Source organism: Accipiter gentilis, chromosome 25 (genome assembly GCF_929443795.1).
Source record: "Accipiter gentilis chromosome 25, bAccGen1.1, whole genome shotgun sequence".
NCBI classification, from domain to species: domain Eukaryota; kingdom Metazoa; phylum Chordata; class Aves; order Accipitriformes; family Accipitridae; genus Astur; species Astur gentilis.
Window position 1 is genome coordinate 11,102,467 of NC_064904.1, and position 15,568 is coordinate 11,118,034.

General features: G+C 36.7%; 1 protein-coding gene across 4 annotated transcripts in view; it reads left to right on the forward strand.

The window, feature by feature from the left end:
• TECPR2 (tectonin beta-propeller repeat containing 2) overlaps positions 1-15,568 on the forward strand; it is a 45,514-nt gene that overhangs the window by 2,628 nt on the left and 27,318 nt on the right. For 2 of the 4 annotated variants that reach the window (XM_049829044.1, XM_049829043.1), the window contains exons 2-11: positions 2,099-2,383; positions 2,497-2,625; positions 3,048-3,179; positions 4,122-4,279; positions 5,387-5,699; positions 6,492-6,624; positions 7,948-8,418; positions 9,078-10,066; positions 11,523-11,706; positions 13,666-13,839. In XM_049829044.1, coding sequence (XP_049685001.1) covers positions 2,150-2,383; positions 2,497-2,625; positions 3,048-3,179; positions 4,122-4,279; positions 5,387-5,699; positions 6,492-6,624; positions 7,948-8,418; positions 9,078-10,066; positions 11,523-11,706; positions 13,666-13,839 — 2,917 coding nt within the window. In that variant the 5' untranslated portion in view covers positions 2,099-2,149. The remainder of the gene's footprint in view (positions 1-2,098; positions 2,384-2,496; positions 2,626-3,047; positions 3,180-4,121; positions 4,280-5,386; positions 5,700-6,491; positions 6,625-7,947; positions 8,419-9,077; positions 10,067-11,522; positions 11,707-13,665; positions 13,840-15,568) is intronic. The other 2 variants (XM_049829041.1, XM_049829042.1) reach the window with 2 other exon arrangements.

The following is a 15,568-nucleotide window of genomic DNA, read 5'->3' on the forward strand; positions in this document are numbered from 1 at the left end:
CAGAGGAAGAGTTGTACGTGTGAGACTCAGGACAAAGACTGGATTTTATTCTATTAGAAAAAAGAAAGAAAGAAAAAAAACCCAAACAACCCCCAAACCAGACCAGCAGCTAGTAAAATTACTAAACTGGCAAAGCAGCACGTTTAGAACAGCAAACAAGAGACTTTAGCGGTGGGTTCTCTTTTTATTTAGTTGAGAGTAGATAGAAAGTAGTAAATGCTGAAGGAAAGGGCAGAAGACCTAAAATACAGGATAGGAAAGAGGTGGTGTGTGAAAATATTGTAAAAGAGTGGTGATGCACTGAGGTTATCTGTTAACTTGGAAAGCAACTCTTCATTCAGAAATAGTTTGGACACATTAATCAGCTAACCTTTGTGATATTTTATGAAATGGATGTCATGACTGGTAGTAAATACTGGAGGAGAGTGGAATTAATTTCTAAGCTCTAGCAAGCAGTAGAATTTATCACAATTAAGAACATCTAATAACTGCTGCTAGCTCACTTACTGGCAGGTTTTGTAACACAGGTAAAATATGGGTTCAGTAACCAATCTTTATTCCTGTGGTCTTGTCTAACATGGGCTTAAATGGGTAATGTCATGCGAGTAATCCCTTTGGATTTAGTGGAATTGTATGTTGACAACAAGTGTTGCAGGGCCTAAAGCCACTGTGCTGAATCCTCTTGCACAATAACTGAAATAGTTTGAAAATTGAGACTCGGAGCTTTTCACAGTAATGGAGATATTAAACTAGAGCAGGTATATTTTTTCCTAATTTAGTTGATATACACTGTAAGCAATGTGTGAAGCTGCCAAACAAATACCATTTTCCATCCTCAGAGAAATAAAAACTAGGCATAGTAGGGCATATCACACAAATTGCAGTAGGAATACTTTACAGAATAATTTTGAACATTTAGAAGTGTTTCTAACTAGAATTGACATATTTCTGTTTTTCATTTCTCTAAGGAAGTTAGAACTTTGCTGAAGCTTAAGAAAATCTTCAGTTTTACAGGCTTAAACAACCATTAATCAGACTTGCTTGTGGCAAAATAAAATTCAAGAAGTGAAGGTTTCTTTCTTTTTCTGTGTTCCAGAGTCATCCATGAAGAGAATAGCTACTGCTGCAAAATGTTCTTGTCAAGGCTGTCACCCCATGATGAGAAAAATTACTGGGTTTAATTAAATTTTTAAAACATTTTTAGGTATGGCATGGTCATACCAACTTTTTCTGAAGATCCCAGTACGTTATTACTGTGATGAGCTCTGACTACATTTTTTTTCTTGAAGAAGGCAAACAGAATCTTTGTTTCCGTTATTCTTAGAAAGATACCAGAATTGTCCCCTAAGTGTATTTCATGCATCAGCATGAAATTATTTGCTTAACCATAAAGGGAAACATGGGCATATGGTACTTTTTTCTGTTTGCTCCTTATCTTTCTAAATTCAGTTGCTATATGGATATTTCCTGTGTCTGTCAAACTGGGATTTTTTTTCATGTTTGCATTGCCCTCTTTTTCCCCCAGTACTCTTGGTTTTTGGTTGTTATTTGATTATATAGCAGATGTAGCTCTGACTGAATTGTTTCTCAACCATGTTTTTCTTGGGGTGCGGGGCATTAAGGAGTTGAGCATAAATACTAGTTTGATACGTTGATCTTATAGTACTAATGCAGTGAATATCCCATGCTCTGAGCACTGGAAGTATTGAGGGTAGAATTTGCAGATAGGTGAAGAAATATATACCACATTGGTTGTTCAGTATCAGAGCCCTTACGGTTCTTTCACTAGCTGGAGGAGAAATACTGTGTTTGAACTTAACTTTGATGAGCTCACAGCTGCAAGAAAAAGTGATTACCCCGTATTTAGTGGTTACCATACATCCTTAAGATATTGGCTGAACCTAAGAAATAAGCTTATTCTTAAGAAAAGGGTTCTTCTAAGAATAACTTAAATTCACTAGAAGAGTTTAACTTGCTTTTTCTTTATACAGAAGAACCAGAGAATTTCTGCATCCCTACTTGCTAAATGGTGCCTTTCTGTTAACCATTTACTCTTTTCAAACAAGTTAATGACACGTGTTTTGCTTTTGTCTTTCAGATTTTCCTACACAGTCAAGTAGATGTGTTTATTTCAGCCTTAAAATTGCTGATGCCAATGCTTGCTATGGCATCTGTGGCTTCACCGGTTATATTTAAGGAGTTTTGTCCATTATATTATCTTCTCAATGCCATTCCTACAAAGATCCAAAAAGGCTTTCGCTCTATTGTGGTATACCTCACAGCACTCGATACCAATGGAGACTACATTGCTGTGGGGAGCAGCATTGGAATGCTTTATCTCTACTGCAGACATTTAAACCAGATGAAAAAATACAATTTTGAGGTAAATACTAACTTTTACTCTTGTCTCTTCTAATGAAGCTGAGTTGCTCAGAATTGAGCTGCTGTTTGTTACTCATTAACTTTGCAAGTTTTATGTATGGTTTGTTTCAACAGGGAAAGTGTGAATCTATTACTTTTGTAAAGCTGTTGAGTTGTTTCGATGATCTAGTTGCTCTTGGTACAGCCTCAGGTCGGGTTGCAGTTTTTCAGCTTGTGTCTTCATTACCTGGAAGAAACAAACAGGTAAATCTTTGCATTTGGCTAAACTTCTGTGAGGTTTAGTATGGCGTATCCTAGTAGAGTGTTATCATGATTCTTTATAATAGTGAAAACCAGCGAATTTTGCCTGATGAAATATCTGTGAATGTGTTTTAGGCTTCGTATTTTAAGCTTATAAAAGCAATAATCGTAAAGCATGCTTTTAATTACAAAAGATATATTTAATCAAAAATGCCTTTGAGAAATTCCCAATTTGTAATAACTGGCTGAGCTATTTGGTGGTGGGTTTTTTGATTGTTTGTTTAGGGTTTTTTGTGCTAAATAAAAATTAGAATTACCTGTGGTTTTGTACTTAACCTCCAGTTTATCAGTCCAAGTCACTGAATAGGCTTTGTCTGCATTTTCTTCCCCCCTCATTCTTGTATTGCTTTGGTATTGTTTCATAGCTTCGGAGATTTGATGTTGCTGGTATCCACAAAAGTAGCATTACAGCTTTAGCTTGGAGTCCCAATGGAATGAAATTATTCTCTGGAGATGACAAAGGGAAGATTGTCTACTCTGCCCTAGACCTAGACCAGGTGAGCATTTATTATAGAGACCTTAATTGCCATTTACAATTTTCTGAAAGAATGCTTGTGTGTTTTTAAATATTTAGCAATTAGTTAATTGCTTAGTATTGTGTATTTAGTTTGACTGCTTTATTGCTGTGCGTGCACTTGGCCAAGTGTGCACACACCCAGCAAGACTACCATTGGGTGTCCTTTGCAGCTGTCTTACCTTTTTTAAAAAAATAATATATAAAAAAGTGGTGATCCTTCTCATTTTGTTATGTTTCTGTCTAAAATAACTATCATATCTTCCTTCAGCTTTCAGCCAGTACTTTCTCTTTTGTTTGGAAAGGGTACATTGCTGATTCACTATATTGATCAAGTACTCTTTTCAGAATTGTTCATCATCTCGGTCTAGAGTTTGGAATGAAAGTAATATTTGGGTTCTACTGGGTGACCAGCATGTTTCCAGTAAATGGAAATTTTCTAATATCTTGTTAGTTAATACAGACCTGGGATGTCAACAAAGTGCTAACTTGAATTTCTATATGGGAGAAAAGTTAAAACAACAGCCATCCTGATTTACCTATGACTGTCCCTCATTTGATTTGACAAAAAGGATTAACATCTCCAAATGTAGTAATGATCTCAGCATTGTATGACCTGGCAGTGGAAAAGGAAGAAAATTTGTCCTAGCATTTCTGTTGATTTCAAGTGAAATGTGTTGGCTAATATTTTAAGAGAAATTGAATTTCATAGTGTGCCACTGTGGTACTCAAAATCTAACTCTCCTCTTGTCTGCATAAAGGAGCTCCACGTTCATTAAGTGAACTTTGTGCAACAGTAGTTCAAAAGCTTTTGTTTGTTTATTTGTTTTCTCTTTCTTGGGCTTATTAATTTTTTTGAAGTGTTGGTTACTACCTTACATTTTTAGAAAGGTTGACTCTTGTTAATTGCATGTATCTTTAAAAGGGTATTTGCAACTCCAGCCTTGTATTGGAAGAGCCATCTTCAATTGTCCAGTTGGAATACAACCAGAAGGTGCTGCTTGTCTCTACTTTACAACGGACTCTACTTTTTTACACAGAAGAGAAGTCTGTCAAGCAAGTTGGAACACAGCCCAGAAAAAAGTAACCCTCATAAAATCTTGATGCAGGCACATCTATTAATTCTAGCTTTTCAGAGTGGATTACAGAAAGAGTGATCTAAGCAGTGAAATTAACACAACACAGCAGTCCACTCATAAAAAGTTAGTTACAGTAGCTATGTGTGCTCAAACATGAAATGACAATTCTACCTACTTAAAAAATGCATGGTTGCAAATGTTACAATCATATTTTCAGGGCACTATTATGCAAAAATATTTAAGATCTTTTCTCATTGCTTAACTTGAAATTGCCGCCAAACTTCCTTTGCAGTCCCTCTTGGTTTACTGTGACTTGGTGTGAGCATTGTAATCAGGTCCATCTAATGGCTGATATAATATCTGATGCAAAAAGCAAGTCAGCATCCCAAATTTTCTTACACACTGAAGTGAATTAAAAGGGAAAATGTATAGCAAGCACTTAAAGTTGATGTGAAGGCTAGGAACTTCTGTAACTTTATGGCATCTTCTATTGCGTAATATCTCTTGGATATGAAGGAGGAGGGAACCCAGTCTTAGAACAGCATCACTGACTATATCTAGAAGTAGAGGAACCTGACTCTTGAAAGAAGATTTATAATGTATCTTTCAGGGATATGAATACTAAGAGGAATACCAAGGACCAGCTTATGTGTGAGGGGTTTTCTTCAGTCATAGTAATGGTGTTTTTATGCGTGAGAGATGAAGATTTTAACAGTTGAAGTCTGTTCCGTGCTTCTTGCAAGTAGAGGTTGTCAGTTTCTTAGCATTAGTTTGTAGTGTTTTGCCTGTTTTTTATTAATCCTGGGAGAAGTATGACTGCACAGTAGGATCCTTCTGAGATGGACAGAGAGTACCATTAAGGAGTCATCGTTTAAGTTGCCTAATAGATGTAGTGTCTGACATCTAAAGCTGAGGGAAAACTGTTCTTACTTGGAAGCACTGTTCTTGTCTTACTGTAACCAAATTTGTACTTCAGACATTTGACTGAGTACCTTAATCAAAGATTTTTATTTTCAATAATTTGCAGTCGTAAATTTGTGCCATCAGTTTTAAAAATTCTTTCCAAGTTGAGTATATAGCTTTTAAAATAAATTTTTCTTTTGCATTTTAGCACTGGCAAATTTGGAGCATGTTTTATACCTGGCCTATGTAAACAGAGTGACCTGACACTATTTGCTGCCAGACCTGGGCTTCGTCTCTGGAAGTCTGATGTTCATGGAACTGTTCAGGCCACGTTCATATTGAAAGATGTATTTGCTGGAGGAATAAAAACTTTTGAACTGTATCCTCGTTTGGAACCACCTGACAGAGGAAGTTACAGCTCTCCAGAGAAACACCTTGGGCTTGTTTCATGCTTTTTCCGAGAAGGATGGGTGCTGACCTGGAATGAATACAGCATCTACTTACTAGACACTGTGAACCAGGTAGATAAGTCTTGTGGGTGCCTATTTTGTTTCTTACTTGTATTTGTTCATGCTATGCCATGAGACTCTCTTTGGGTTATCCATTACACTTCCATGGTTTAAATCCATATTTAAACATAACAAAGATGACTTTCTTGTCTCCCTCTTCAAGTTGTCATTGCAATGATATACTCAGAAACTAGCTTGGTATATTATATATATGAAAATTAAATATGTTTAAACTTTCAGTCCAGGTGTTAACATCATAATTAATTCTGATACTTAGCAAAGCATACCTAAATCTAAAATGTAGTAATTACTGCAAAAAAAAATTTTAGGCCTATACAATGTGCCTGGAACTATTTATTCTTTCCCTTCTAGTACTGTTGGTGTCAGCAAAAAAGCGAGTATTACATTTTATTTGGTATAGAGTGAGCTGTTATCTATTTTGTCTTCTTAAAAGTGCATATGAAAGTGAATGCAAGCTTGTTTTAAACATTTGTACTGTGGCTCTTTTCTGTCACCAAATTATAATTGTTTAAGTTGTTGTTATATTGTTGCTGCTAGTTTGGACAGAGGAAATTAATAGATCAGTGGAATTAAATTTAGTATAAAAATGAGCTACATCATGATTAAAGGGTGCTTCGCTGTTTGTTTTTTCTATTTTCTTTCTTTGTGATAAGGTAAAATCTTTATTTTGTAACTATATATGTTGATTAAATTCCAGTGAACACTTTTGTTAAGAACACCATCTTGTACAAACAGTGTCTTAATCTGATACCAGTTATTTCTTTCTGTGTTGCCTCTTTATAGGCTTTGATTGGTGGCTTGGAAGGATATGGTGATATTGTGTCTGTATCCTGTACCAACAATGAGATTTTTCTCTTAAAGGGAGATAGAGACATAATAAGAATTTCAAGCAGACCTGAAGGACTGTCATCAATAGGTTTGTATAGATTAGAAAACTTTAGTGTGTACCTTGTGGAACATGGTGCCTATCATACTTTTTTTAATATTAAAAAAAAACCAAACCAAACCCCAGAAAAACCCCTTCCAAGTTATTGCAAAAACCTACTAGTTCTGTAGAGTTACTTATCTGTTTCTACAGATTATTTAGAGATCTGATTTATCTGCTCATCTGAGCTTCTGGTTTGGCTGCAGTGAGAATGGGGGCATTAAGAAACTAATTATCATTCCCTTTTTTTGAGAGTGGATCAGCATTATCCCAGCCAGACATCTCTAATCTGTGCATCTGAGACCTTATTCTCAACCATGATGGTGAAGCAATTTGGATTCCTGATCATTGTTGTCTCTTTACTGGTCAGTCTCAATCATCTGGGGTGGAGATACCTGAACATGTTGATTCTATGCCACCTGTCACCACCTACATTCCAGAGAAAATCTCAGCCTTTCCAGCAATAAAAAAGGAAGAACTGGCAAAGAATACTCACTAAAATTCCGAAAAGAATTTGAGAGTTTATTTTCTTATTTGTTGCCCTCTGAGTTCAGCATCATGTTACTAGAACTCTGTAAAAGGGATTAATAACACTTCCTTAATGATGGTGCTGGCTGATTTCTCAATCATAAAGATGGTAAACACCATTATCCAGCATATTACACTCACAGGACTACTTATGCATTTAAAATACTTCATCTTAGCTTTGCATTAGCAAAATGCTAGTAAATATGCTATGAAGTCTCACTGAATGCTAGAGAACTTAACTTTCTTTTCATTGCATATTAGTGATAGCTGTAGTCATTTAAGCAGTTCTTTACTCACAAACTTGTAGGGAGTGTTTATTATTTTTTTAATCTTAACTTCCAAGTACAGTTTGAAAGGAGCCTTCTTGAAGTATATTTTCTTCTAATTACCACAGTGGTTTATCTGGTAAATTTTCCTTGATTCTTTCAAGATCCTGAGTGTTTGAATGAAGAATTTGAAGATAACAGGGTGGCACTTCAGTGTGTGATACGGTTGGGTCTTCCAAGCTGAAGACCTGTACCGTTCTTCATACATAAACATAAATTCAGAATTTTGCTGATAGAAGTTTGATACAGGCTTTGGGGGATTGATTTTACTAAAATGATTTCATGTAGATTTACTCACATGAAGTTTACATTGTGTGTGTGCATATATATATTTGAAATGTTGCAAACTTAGAATTTTTTTCCAGTGCATAAAGCTTCTTTTCTTTCAGTACTTTCTAAGAACTATGCCCCTACTCACTTCATGCACTAGTATTTATACTTCTGTTTTTCTTTTGGTCAGTTTCAGATATGAGTTCAAAATTACCGAATCCTTTAACAGATACGAGTCATAAATTGCTGACCCCATTATCAGTAGTTGCATCTGTATCATCTGGCCCTTCAGTGGAAACAGATAAAAAAATGGTTACTTCCCCTTCAGTTGTTGGTGATAAAAATGACTCTTATTCTTTAGTGAAAGATGATCTGGAAACTCCAACGCTATCGGAGAAAAGTTCTGATAGAGTGAGAGACTTGAGCAATGAAACAAGAAAAAGGGGCTGCTCTGTAGTAAGTGAATCAAGAAGCAGGAGCAGTTCAGTAAATTCTGTGGACAGTGGCTCTAGCTTTATGATATGTGCAGACCAACTTTCGGAAGCTCAGAGAGAAGGTCAACTTTCTTCACAACGGTTCAGCACAATCAGCTCTGAAGATTTTGATCAAGAACTCATTGTAAAGCCAATTAAAGTGAAAAAGAAAAAAAAGAAGAAACAAGGTAATTCCAGCAGAACTTTCCCTGCCACTGCTCATTATTAGAAAATGTCACTTTTGATGTTTCACACAAGAGTGTGTGTTTGACAAGGTTATATTGTATTGTCATGCTCTTGAGATATTTGAGTGTTTGTGGTGGGCCATTTATGTTCAAGATGAAAGCCTGTTTTGAAAGTGATAAATTGATTAAGTCTTTTTAGATCTGTTTATTTTATTAGTTTAACTTTGTTTTGCTTTATGTAAACACGCTTAAGGTTCTATTGTATGGGGTAATGGTAGCAAACAAAGCAACACTCTGCTTCCAGTTTTATGTTGGAATTGTGTAATATCTATTCATCCTATTTAGAATATTTGACAGTGTCTTTCTTAGTCATGGTTTTTAGTTTGTTAAAATAGTACGAGTACTTGATTACTTTAATTGTTTACTATATTGGTGTTACAACTTTAAAATGTTTTGCTATTTTAAAATACTTTTCTGGCTTTATATGTATCATTTAGTGTTGAAGTTGAAATAAATCAGTATGTTAAAATTTAGGTTTAACTGTGTTCTTCCTCCAGTGAGAAAAATATTTTAATTTCTTACTTTGCATCAAAACTTAATAGACTTTATTAATATTATTCCCCCCCCCCACCCCTTTTTTTTTTTTTGTTTTGTGAGAACAGAAAGTGGGACCAGGAAAAACCACAGCTCTCTGGAAGGTACACCAATTTATGAGCGTCAGCTTTCGGGTGATAGTCCACATTCATTGAATGCAGACTCATTTTCCATGACTTCCAGCCTAATGAGTGGCAGCATTGATCATTTGAGTACTGGATCTCCAGAAAGCATCTTCAGTGTGGAGTCCCATACCGTCTTGCAAGAAGATAATGGTTCGGAAACTTTCAGTGTCCTACAGTCTCCTGAGTCTGCGACTGTACTAATTAATGAAGAAAATGGAGATATGATTGATTTACAGAAACTTCCAAACAGTGACAGTGGCATGGGTACTTCAACTATTATAGATACTTTGACATCTGTCTCTCCTCTAATCCTCACAGAAGACTTGACAAGCAGTGTTGATGGTGAATATGATGGTACTGTGGTTTCTGCAAGCAACGAATGCTGTCTTGGAAAGCTGAGCCAAGAGGAGGAGCCAGATTTTCCTACATTGTGTGAAATAGATGAAAATTTAGATAAAATGAAGCTGCAGGATACTGAAAAATCTTTTGAAGAGCCAGACCTTACAGACCAAGAGTTTTTGGAAGGTGACAGTGTACTTGGTGTTCAGACATCACTGACGCCAAAGGAAAGTGATGAAACTGGTAGGGAAGACCAACAGCAACTCTCTCTGATACACAGTGCTCTGTCTGATCCTTCTGTTCTCCACTTTGACATCTCTAACAATGTTTATTCAGATAACACTTCCATTTCTGGGTGGAATTTTGAAAGTGCAATCAAAGCTAAATCTAGTACTAGCGCTGCTGAATGGGTAGCAGACGCTCGTGAAAGTAAGACTGAGAAATCTGCCTCAAGTGATGAAGAGGATATTTATGGACATAGCTTACCGTATTCATCCTCGGAGACTAGCATGCCTGAAGCTGGTGCTGGGCCTGGTTCCCAGGATGTGGCCAAGATAAGCCTAGATGAAATGGTGCTGTTAAAATCTGATCAGGTATATGTTTCAATTTAGTTAAAATACATAATTGCAGCATTTCAAAAGAAACATTCATGTAATTATTATCCTTTACTTATTTAGGAAAGCAATTTTTTTCTTACTTGATTTGAGTAAACAAGTAAAGCATAAAGCCAAACAGCAATATGTGTTGTAACTCTTATGAAATGTGACGTATCCGAGTTCAGAATGGTTGATGCGTACTTAACAATGTGAAGAAGCTGCACTGGCAGTATTATTCCCAGCTCAACAAAAATGCTGTCGTAAACCCATCCATTAAAGAGTGAACAGTAAAACCAAGTCATGCTCAAAGGCTGCTCCTTGTTAGGGTCTCCATTAGCCCAAATTCTGCACGATGCTGTTCCCAACCTCAGCTGACCTTATGGGGAATTAATGCTGATTATCTCACATGGCTGGCCGCTGCTTAAGGATCATTTTACCTGTAAATACTCAGAATAAGGATTAGTCTTTCTTTGTGCCCTAGACAGCAATTAGTACTATTTAAATTGTTGACATTTTTCCTTGTTCTGTTAGCCTCTTTCCTTCATTGTTATTTTGTGGGTGAACATTTCCAGAAATAGCAATTCTCATATGGACCATAGAAAACAAGTACTAAAATTTAATTGTAAAATCTGCAAAATTGCCAAAATCACTGGGAGTTTTAGCAGAAGTCTTAAGAAGGAAATACAGTTTTTCTAGGTTGGGGGTTTTGTTTCTTTGTAAATCTAACAGCCTTGTATTGAGATCAACCAAGTATTTGTTGATGAACATTGAGTTATAAGTTGATGGTGTCCTATCTGGTAACAACTGCAGCCCAAAGTGTAGAAGACTTCTAGTTTCAGGTTATGATAGTCTTGCACTCTGGAAAGTTTAGAAAAGCTCCAAAGATGCTTACATTATAGGTCATGTTGACAGTGCTTGGGTTCACCTCATGCAAGCTATCAAAATTTAAGATAGCAGTCTCTAATCCAAATTTCTGCAATACATGGCTCCTGTACCATACAGAGTATCGGAGTTGCATGTATAGCTGTGTCTGTGCTCCGGCTATCTTGTTCCCTTTGCTCATCACTTCACAGACAACAAGTAATTTCCTGGACTAGGGACAGACTGTACATTTTTATGTATTCCTTTTTGCCTCTGCTATTTACTTTAAGTATGTGTTCTTTAATTAATAACAGAAGATTTTCCACTTTTCAGAGGTAGATGACCGTGGAGGGTTTTGTTTTTTGCTAAAACTTTTGTTCCAGTAGTCATACTTCGCAGTACATGCTACCTTGGAGAACACTGACAGATGTAGTTTTATTTTACACAAGGCAAACGTATTCATTGATTAGGGTACTTAAGAACCTTAAGTTTAGCTTTTTTTAAATAAAAAATGGGAACCGCTGTGCTTGTATAGCCATTTTCTCGTGCAGTTTGAAGACACCTGACAGTGTTCTGACTCTACAGTTTTTAGTTTGCAGAGAGCTGGATGGGATACTCTGGCCCTGGTTATGGCATCCTGAGCCTGGTTGTCTCAGAGAAGTATATCTGGTGCCTGGACTACAGAGGCAGCCTGTACTGCAGCGCGCTGCCCGCCGCCGGCCTGCGCTGGCAGAAGTTTGAAGACGGTGTCCAGCAGGTGGCAGTTTCCCCCTCAGGTTGGTTGGCTTCTCTCCTAAATGCAAAACTTGTGTGGACTCGTGCGTTTTCTTTGCTTTCCTATTGTTTTAACAACAGCAGTTATTTAATTAGATGAAACTTGCCATTTTTCTGAGATTACAGATCCAGTTCTGTGACTATGTAATTTCCACGTAGGCAGTTTATTATTATTATTTTTTAATACAGTACTTCTAGAAACTTGGTTGGTTGGGACTTGTTTCATGTAAAAGTAGTGTGGGTCTGTTTGTTGTGATTTTGTTTTTTGGGGTTTTTTTGTTGTTTTTTTTTTTTTAAAGTCATATCAGGTGATACAACTGCATCTTCACTACCTCTGCATACCATGTTCTAGTTTACGTGGCTGTCTTTCTAACAGGTTCACATTGCATTTTGGGAAGTTTTCAACATGCAGCTACCCGAGTAAAGTGAACTTCAGAAGCAGCAGTTGTGTGGTAGTCAGAGATGAATGAAGAGGTCCTTGTCTATACAAAACCTTGGGTTTTGATACAGAACTGCTTATGATTCCCAAATTTAAAATTATTTTTGTTGTAAATGTAGGATTGGTTTTGTGTATGGGCTTGTTTGTGGATTTTTTTTTTTAATACTGAAGAAAAAAGCTTTTAATTTTTGGTGCATTTGTATATGAGGTTTTTTTCTGGATGGTTGGGAATGGGGATTATGTTGGATTAAAATTAAACAGGTTTTGATTATAAACTTGCGTCGCTTTTGGCCTTCCAGATTGTTTCAGGATTGGTGTGAAAATACAAGTTTCAGACATTTTCTTTACTTAGTCTCCTGTCTTGCCACTGCTTTTCTTCCCCCGTCATCTCTAAAAGCACATGTCAATCTTTCCTTCTCTCTGTAGGGGAAGATTTGCTATCTGTTTTAAGAAGTGTGTTCTATTTGATCTGTAGCTGAGCTTTGTTATGGACAAAAAAAAATTTATGAGTGGCTGTACTAGGTGAGGTCATAGGCTCATCCAGCTCAGTATCTTGCCCTTAACAGTGGTCAAAAGCAGATGCTTGCAGAAAAGTAAAAGGAATGGGCTGGCATGTATGACATTTGCCCTTGGTAGTTTCAGACTGCAATTGTTGGTAGCTCAGAGATCTCCTGGGCAAAAGGTTGTTTCTCTGTGTTTGTTAGCCTTCAGTTCCAGGAACTCATCCAGTTTTTCACTGAATCCATACAAATTTCTAGCATCCAAAGTTTCCCATGGATGTATTAACACAAGAGCATGTTAACCAGAAACATCAAAATGGAATCAGATGCTACTTTGTGGAATTATTCAAAGCAAGTTAATGTGACAGTGTACTGCTCTGGTAGGAACCAGCATGGATGCCAATCAGCAGTTAGGTTTGGAATTCTATTTTGTTATCCTTGCTAATTCAAGTGAGGGGAAGAAGTTCTCAGGATGGATTTGTGAAGTTGCAGTTCTGAGTTTTGTCTGCTCATGATGTGCACAGCTGTTCAGGTCTTTGTCACTCATGACTGGTCTGCAAAAGTAATGATTTACTAGTTTTTGTAAAAGGACTAGTATTTGTAAAAGGTGGAAGTACTACAATTAACCCCTTTTCCTTTATGTACAGAGGATGTACCAAACTAGTACAGAAGCAAGCGATGAACTTCAGTCTCTTAATAGTAGACTTGTTTGGCCCTGACACGGAACTTGTTTTATTTGTTAGTGTTCAGTGCACAACTAAGAAGTGACTTGCATTTGAACATTTAAAAATCGCACATACTCTAATGGTAAATGCATTTCAGCAATTCCTGGAGAAGTTGGCCACTGTTCTGGTCTTTCTTTTTAAAAAAGATTATAAGCGTTTTTAAATCTCGCATTTTTGTTTAGTGCTGCTCGTTTGCCTTTCCCCTCACATTAGTTTAGGTGTAGGTAGGACAAGTCAGCTGCTTCTGTTACAGTAATTGCTAAGTGATATTAAGTTCTGTCTTAACTCCTCATACAGGGGCTCTTCTCTGGAAGATTGAACAGAAGACTAACAAAGCATTTGCTTGTGGAAAAGTAACTATAAAAGGAAAACGCCACTGGTATGAGGCTTTACCCCAGGCTGTATTTGTAGCGTTAAGTGATGACACTGCCTGGATTATCAGAACAAATGGAGATCTGTATCTGCAAACAGGTACCTGAATTAATTGTGGGCTCTTTGAATTTTTGTGGGCTAAGATTATTAGAGTTCAAGTCTATGGAATGATCACAATTTGTTTTAAACTTTTATCCACAGCCAGGACATAAGGAAACCTTTTTATTTTGAGAAACAGTTGGAAACTGTTGTGAGATTCTGTGTAATTAGCAGACTGGAAAAGCCAGTTCATGGCCACTTATTTTTTTCTGCCAAGTGGATTACATACAGTATAGAGAATTTATGACATGGGAAGGATATGGGATGGATGCAGATAAATAGAAAAGGATTGCAGAAAATATTGAAATAATATTCTTGCCTTGAAAATGGTATGGTGCACTGAAACTACTGAGCCTTAAGTGGTTTTTCTTTTCTTGCTTTAAGGATTTTAACAAAGTTTTAAGAAGGACTTTGAAAGGTGATGAGATAGTGTGTGGCTGTTCAGAAGAAATTCAGGTACGGGGGACAGAGTAGGGGAAAGTAGAAGCTGTGTGTTTTGAAAAGCACAGATCGGTTGGAGGTAAGAGTTACCACTTGATAATGAAAGGAAGGTATTCTGAGAAGATCATAAAGTGCTTTAGAAGTATAGACAAGTGGTATGTATTTTATGTGATAGAGAAAGCAAAAGCCAGTGGATGAATGGAATGGGCTGTGGAGCAGCAGTCTTTACAGCTGCCTTCTCACTGGGTAAGAATGAGGCAAGAATCAGAAAAATGGATAGTGTAGTGGCAACTTTGAAGTCATGGCCTTAGTTTTATCTGCTTCAGTGAACAGAAGAGGATGCATTTGGAAGATGATATGCAAAAAATATTCAGGCTAAATACAAAGAGGTAGAATGAAGGATAGAGGTCCAAGTTTTAGAGTTAAGGGAGAAGAATATCAAGGGCTTTTGGTCATGTGGGTTTTGCACAGAGAGCTGAGCTGGTAAGGAAAAATTACAAATAACATGATGAAAGAAGAAGGGGAGGAGTGGATAAGGGGGAAACAGACGCATTAAAGCACAACAACATTACAAGTGGCTATCAAAATTGTTATTTGTCTTCCATTTAATTCTGGTACTTTCCTAATTTCTATTGTAGATTTAATTGCTGTAGCACAATATAGAAATTCTTCGTGATTAAGAAAATTGTTTAAATACACAGCATTGTTTCAAAGATTCTCTACTCTTAAATTGCTTTCTTTTCATTAAGTGGAGTAGTTACAGAGAAATCAAGTGGCCTGCTCAAGGTCATGTGCATATTGCCAACAAACATGGATAGTGGTGATAAAGAGTGAACTTTTGATGCCAATTGCACAGGGCTCTGTGGAAGTTTGTAAATATTTTTTTTTCTTCCCTGTGAGAGATTGGTTTGATTATATCAGCTTACATTCTGCTGTTCTTAGGCTTATAAATTTGTGTTTGATGCCAAAAATACATTCTTAGCGTATCTGTCTTGTAAATGTGAGGTAACCGGTGGATAGTTGTTTCTCTAGGATTTTTTAATTCCCACCACTGTCCTCCCTAACTTCTGTAAAAAAAAAAAAAAGTGTGTGCTCAGAGGTTTGGAAATGAGCATTCTTCTTGTTATTTTACAGTATCATACAGATGAGTCTGCTGCTTTGGCAGCATGAGAAAATTCAGCAAAATCTATGTCTCTTGAGGTGTTTCACATGCAGCTGTGTAAATCGAGCTTCAGTGTAACTGTGAAGAAGACATGTTCCTCTAGATTATATGTATAAATGTGTGCAA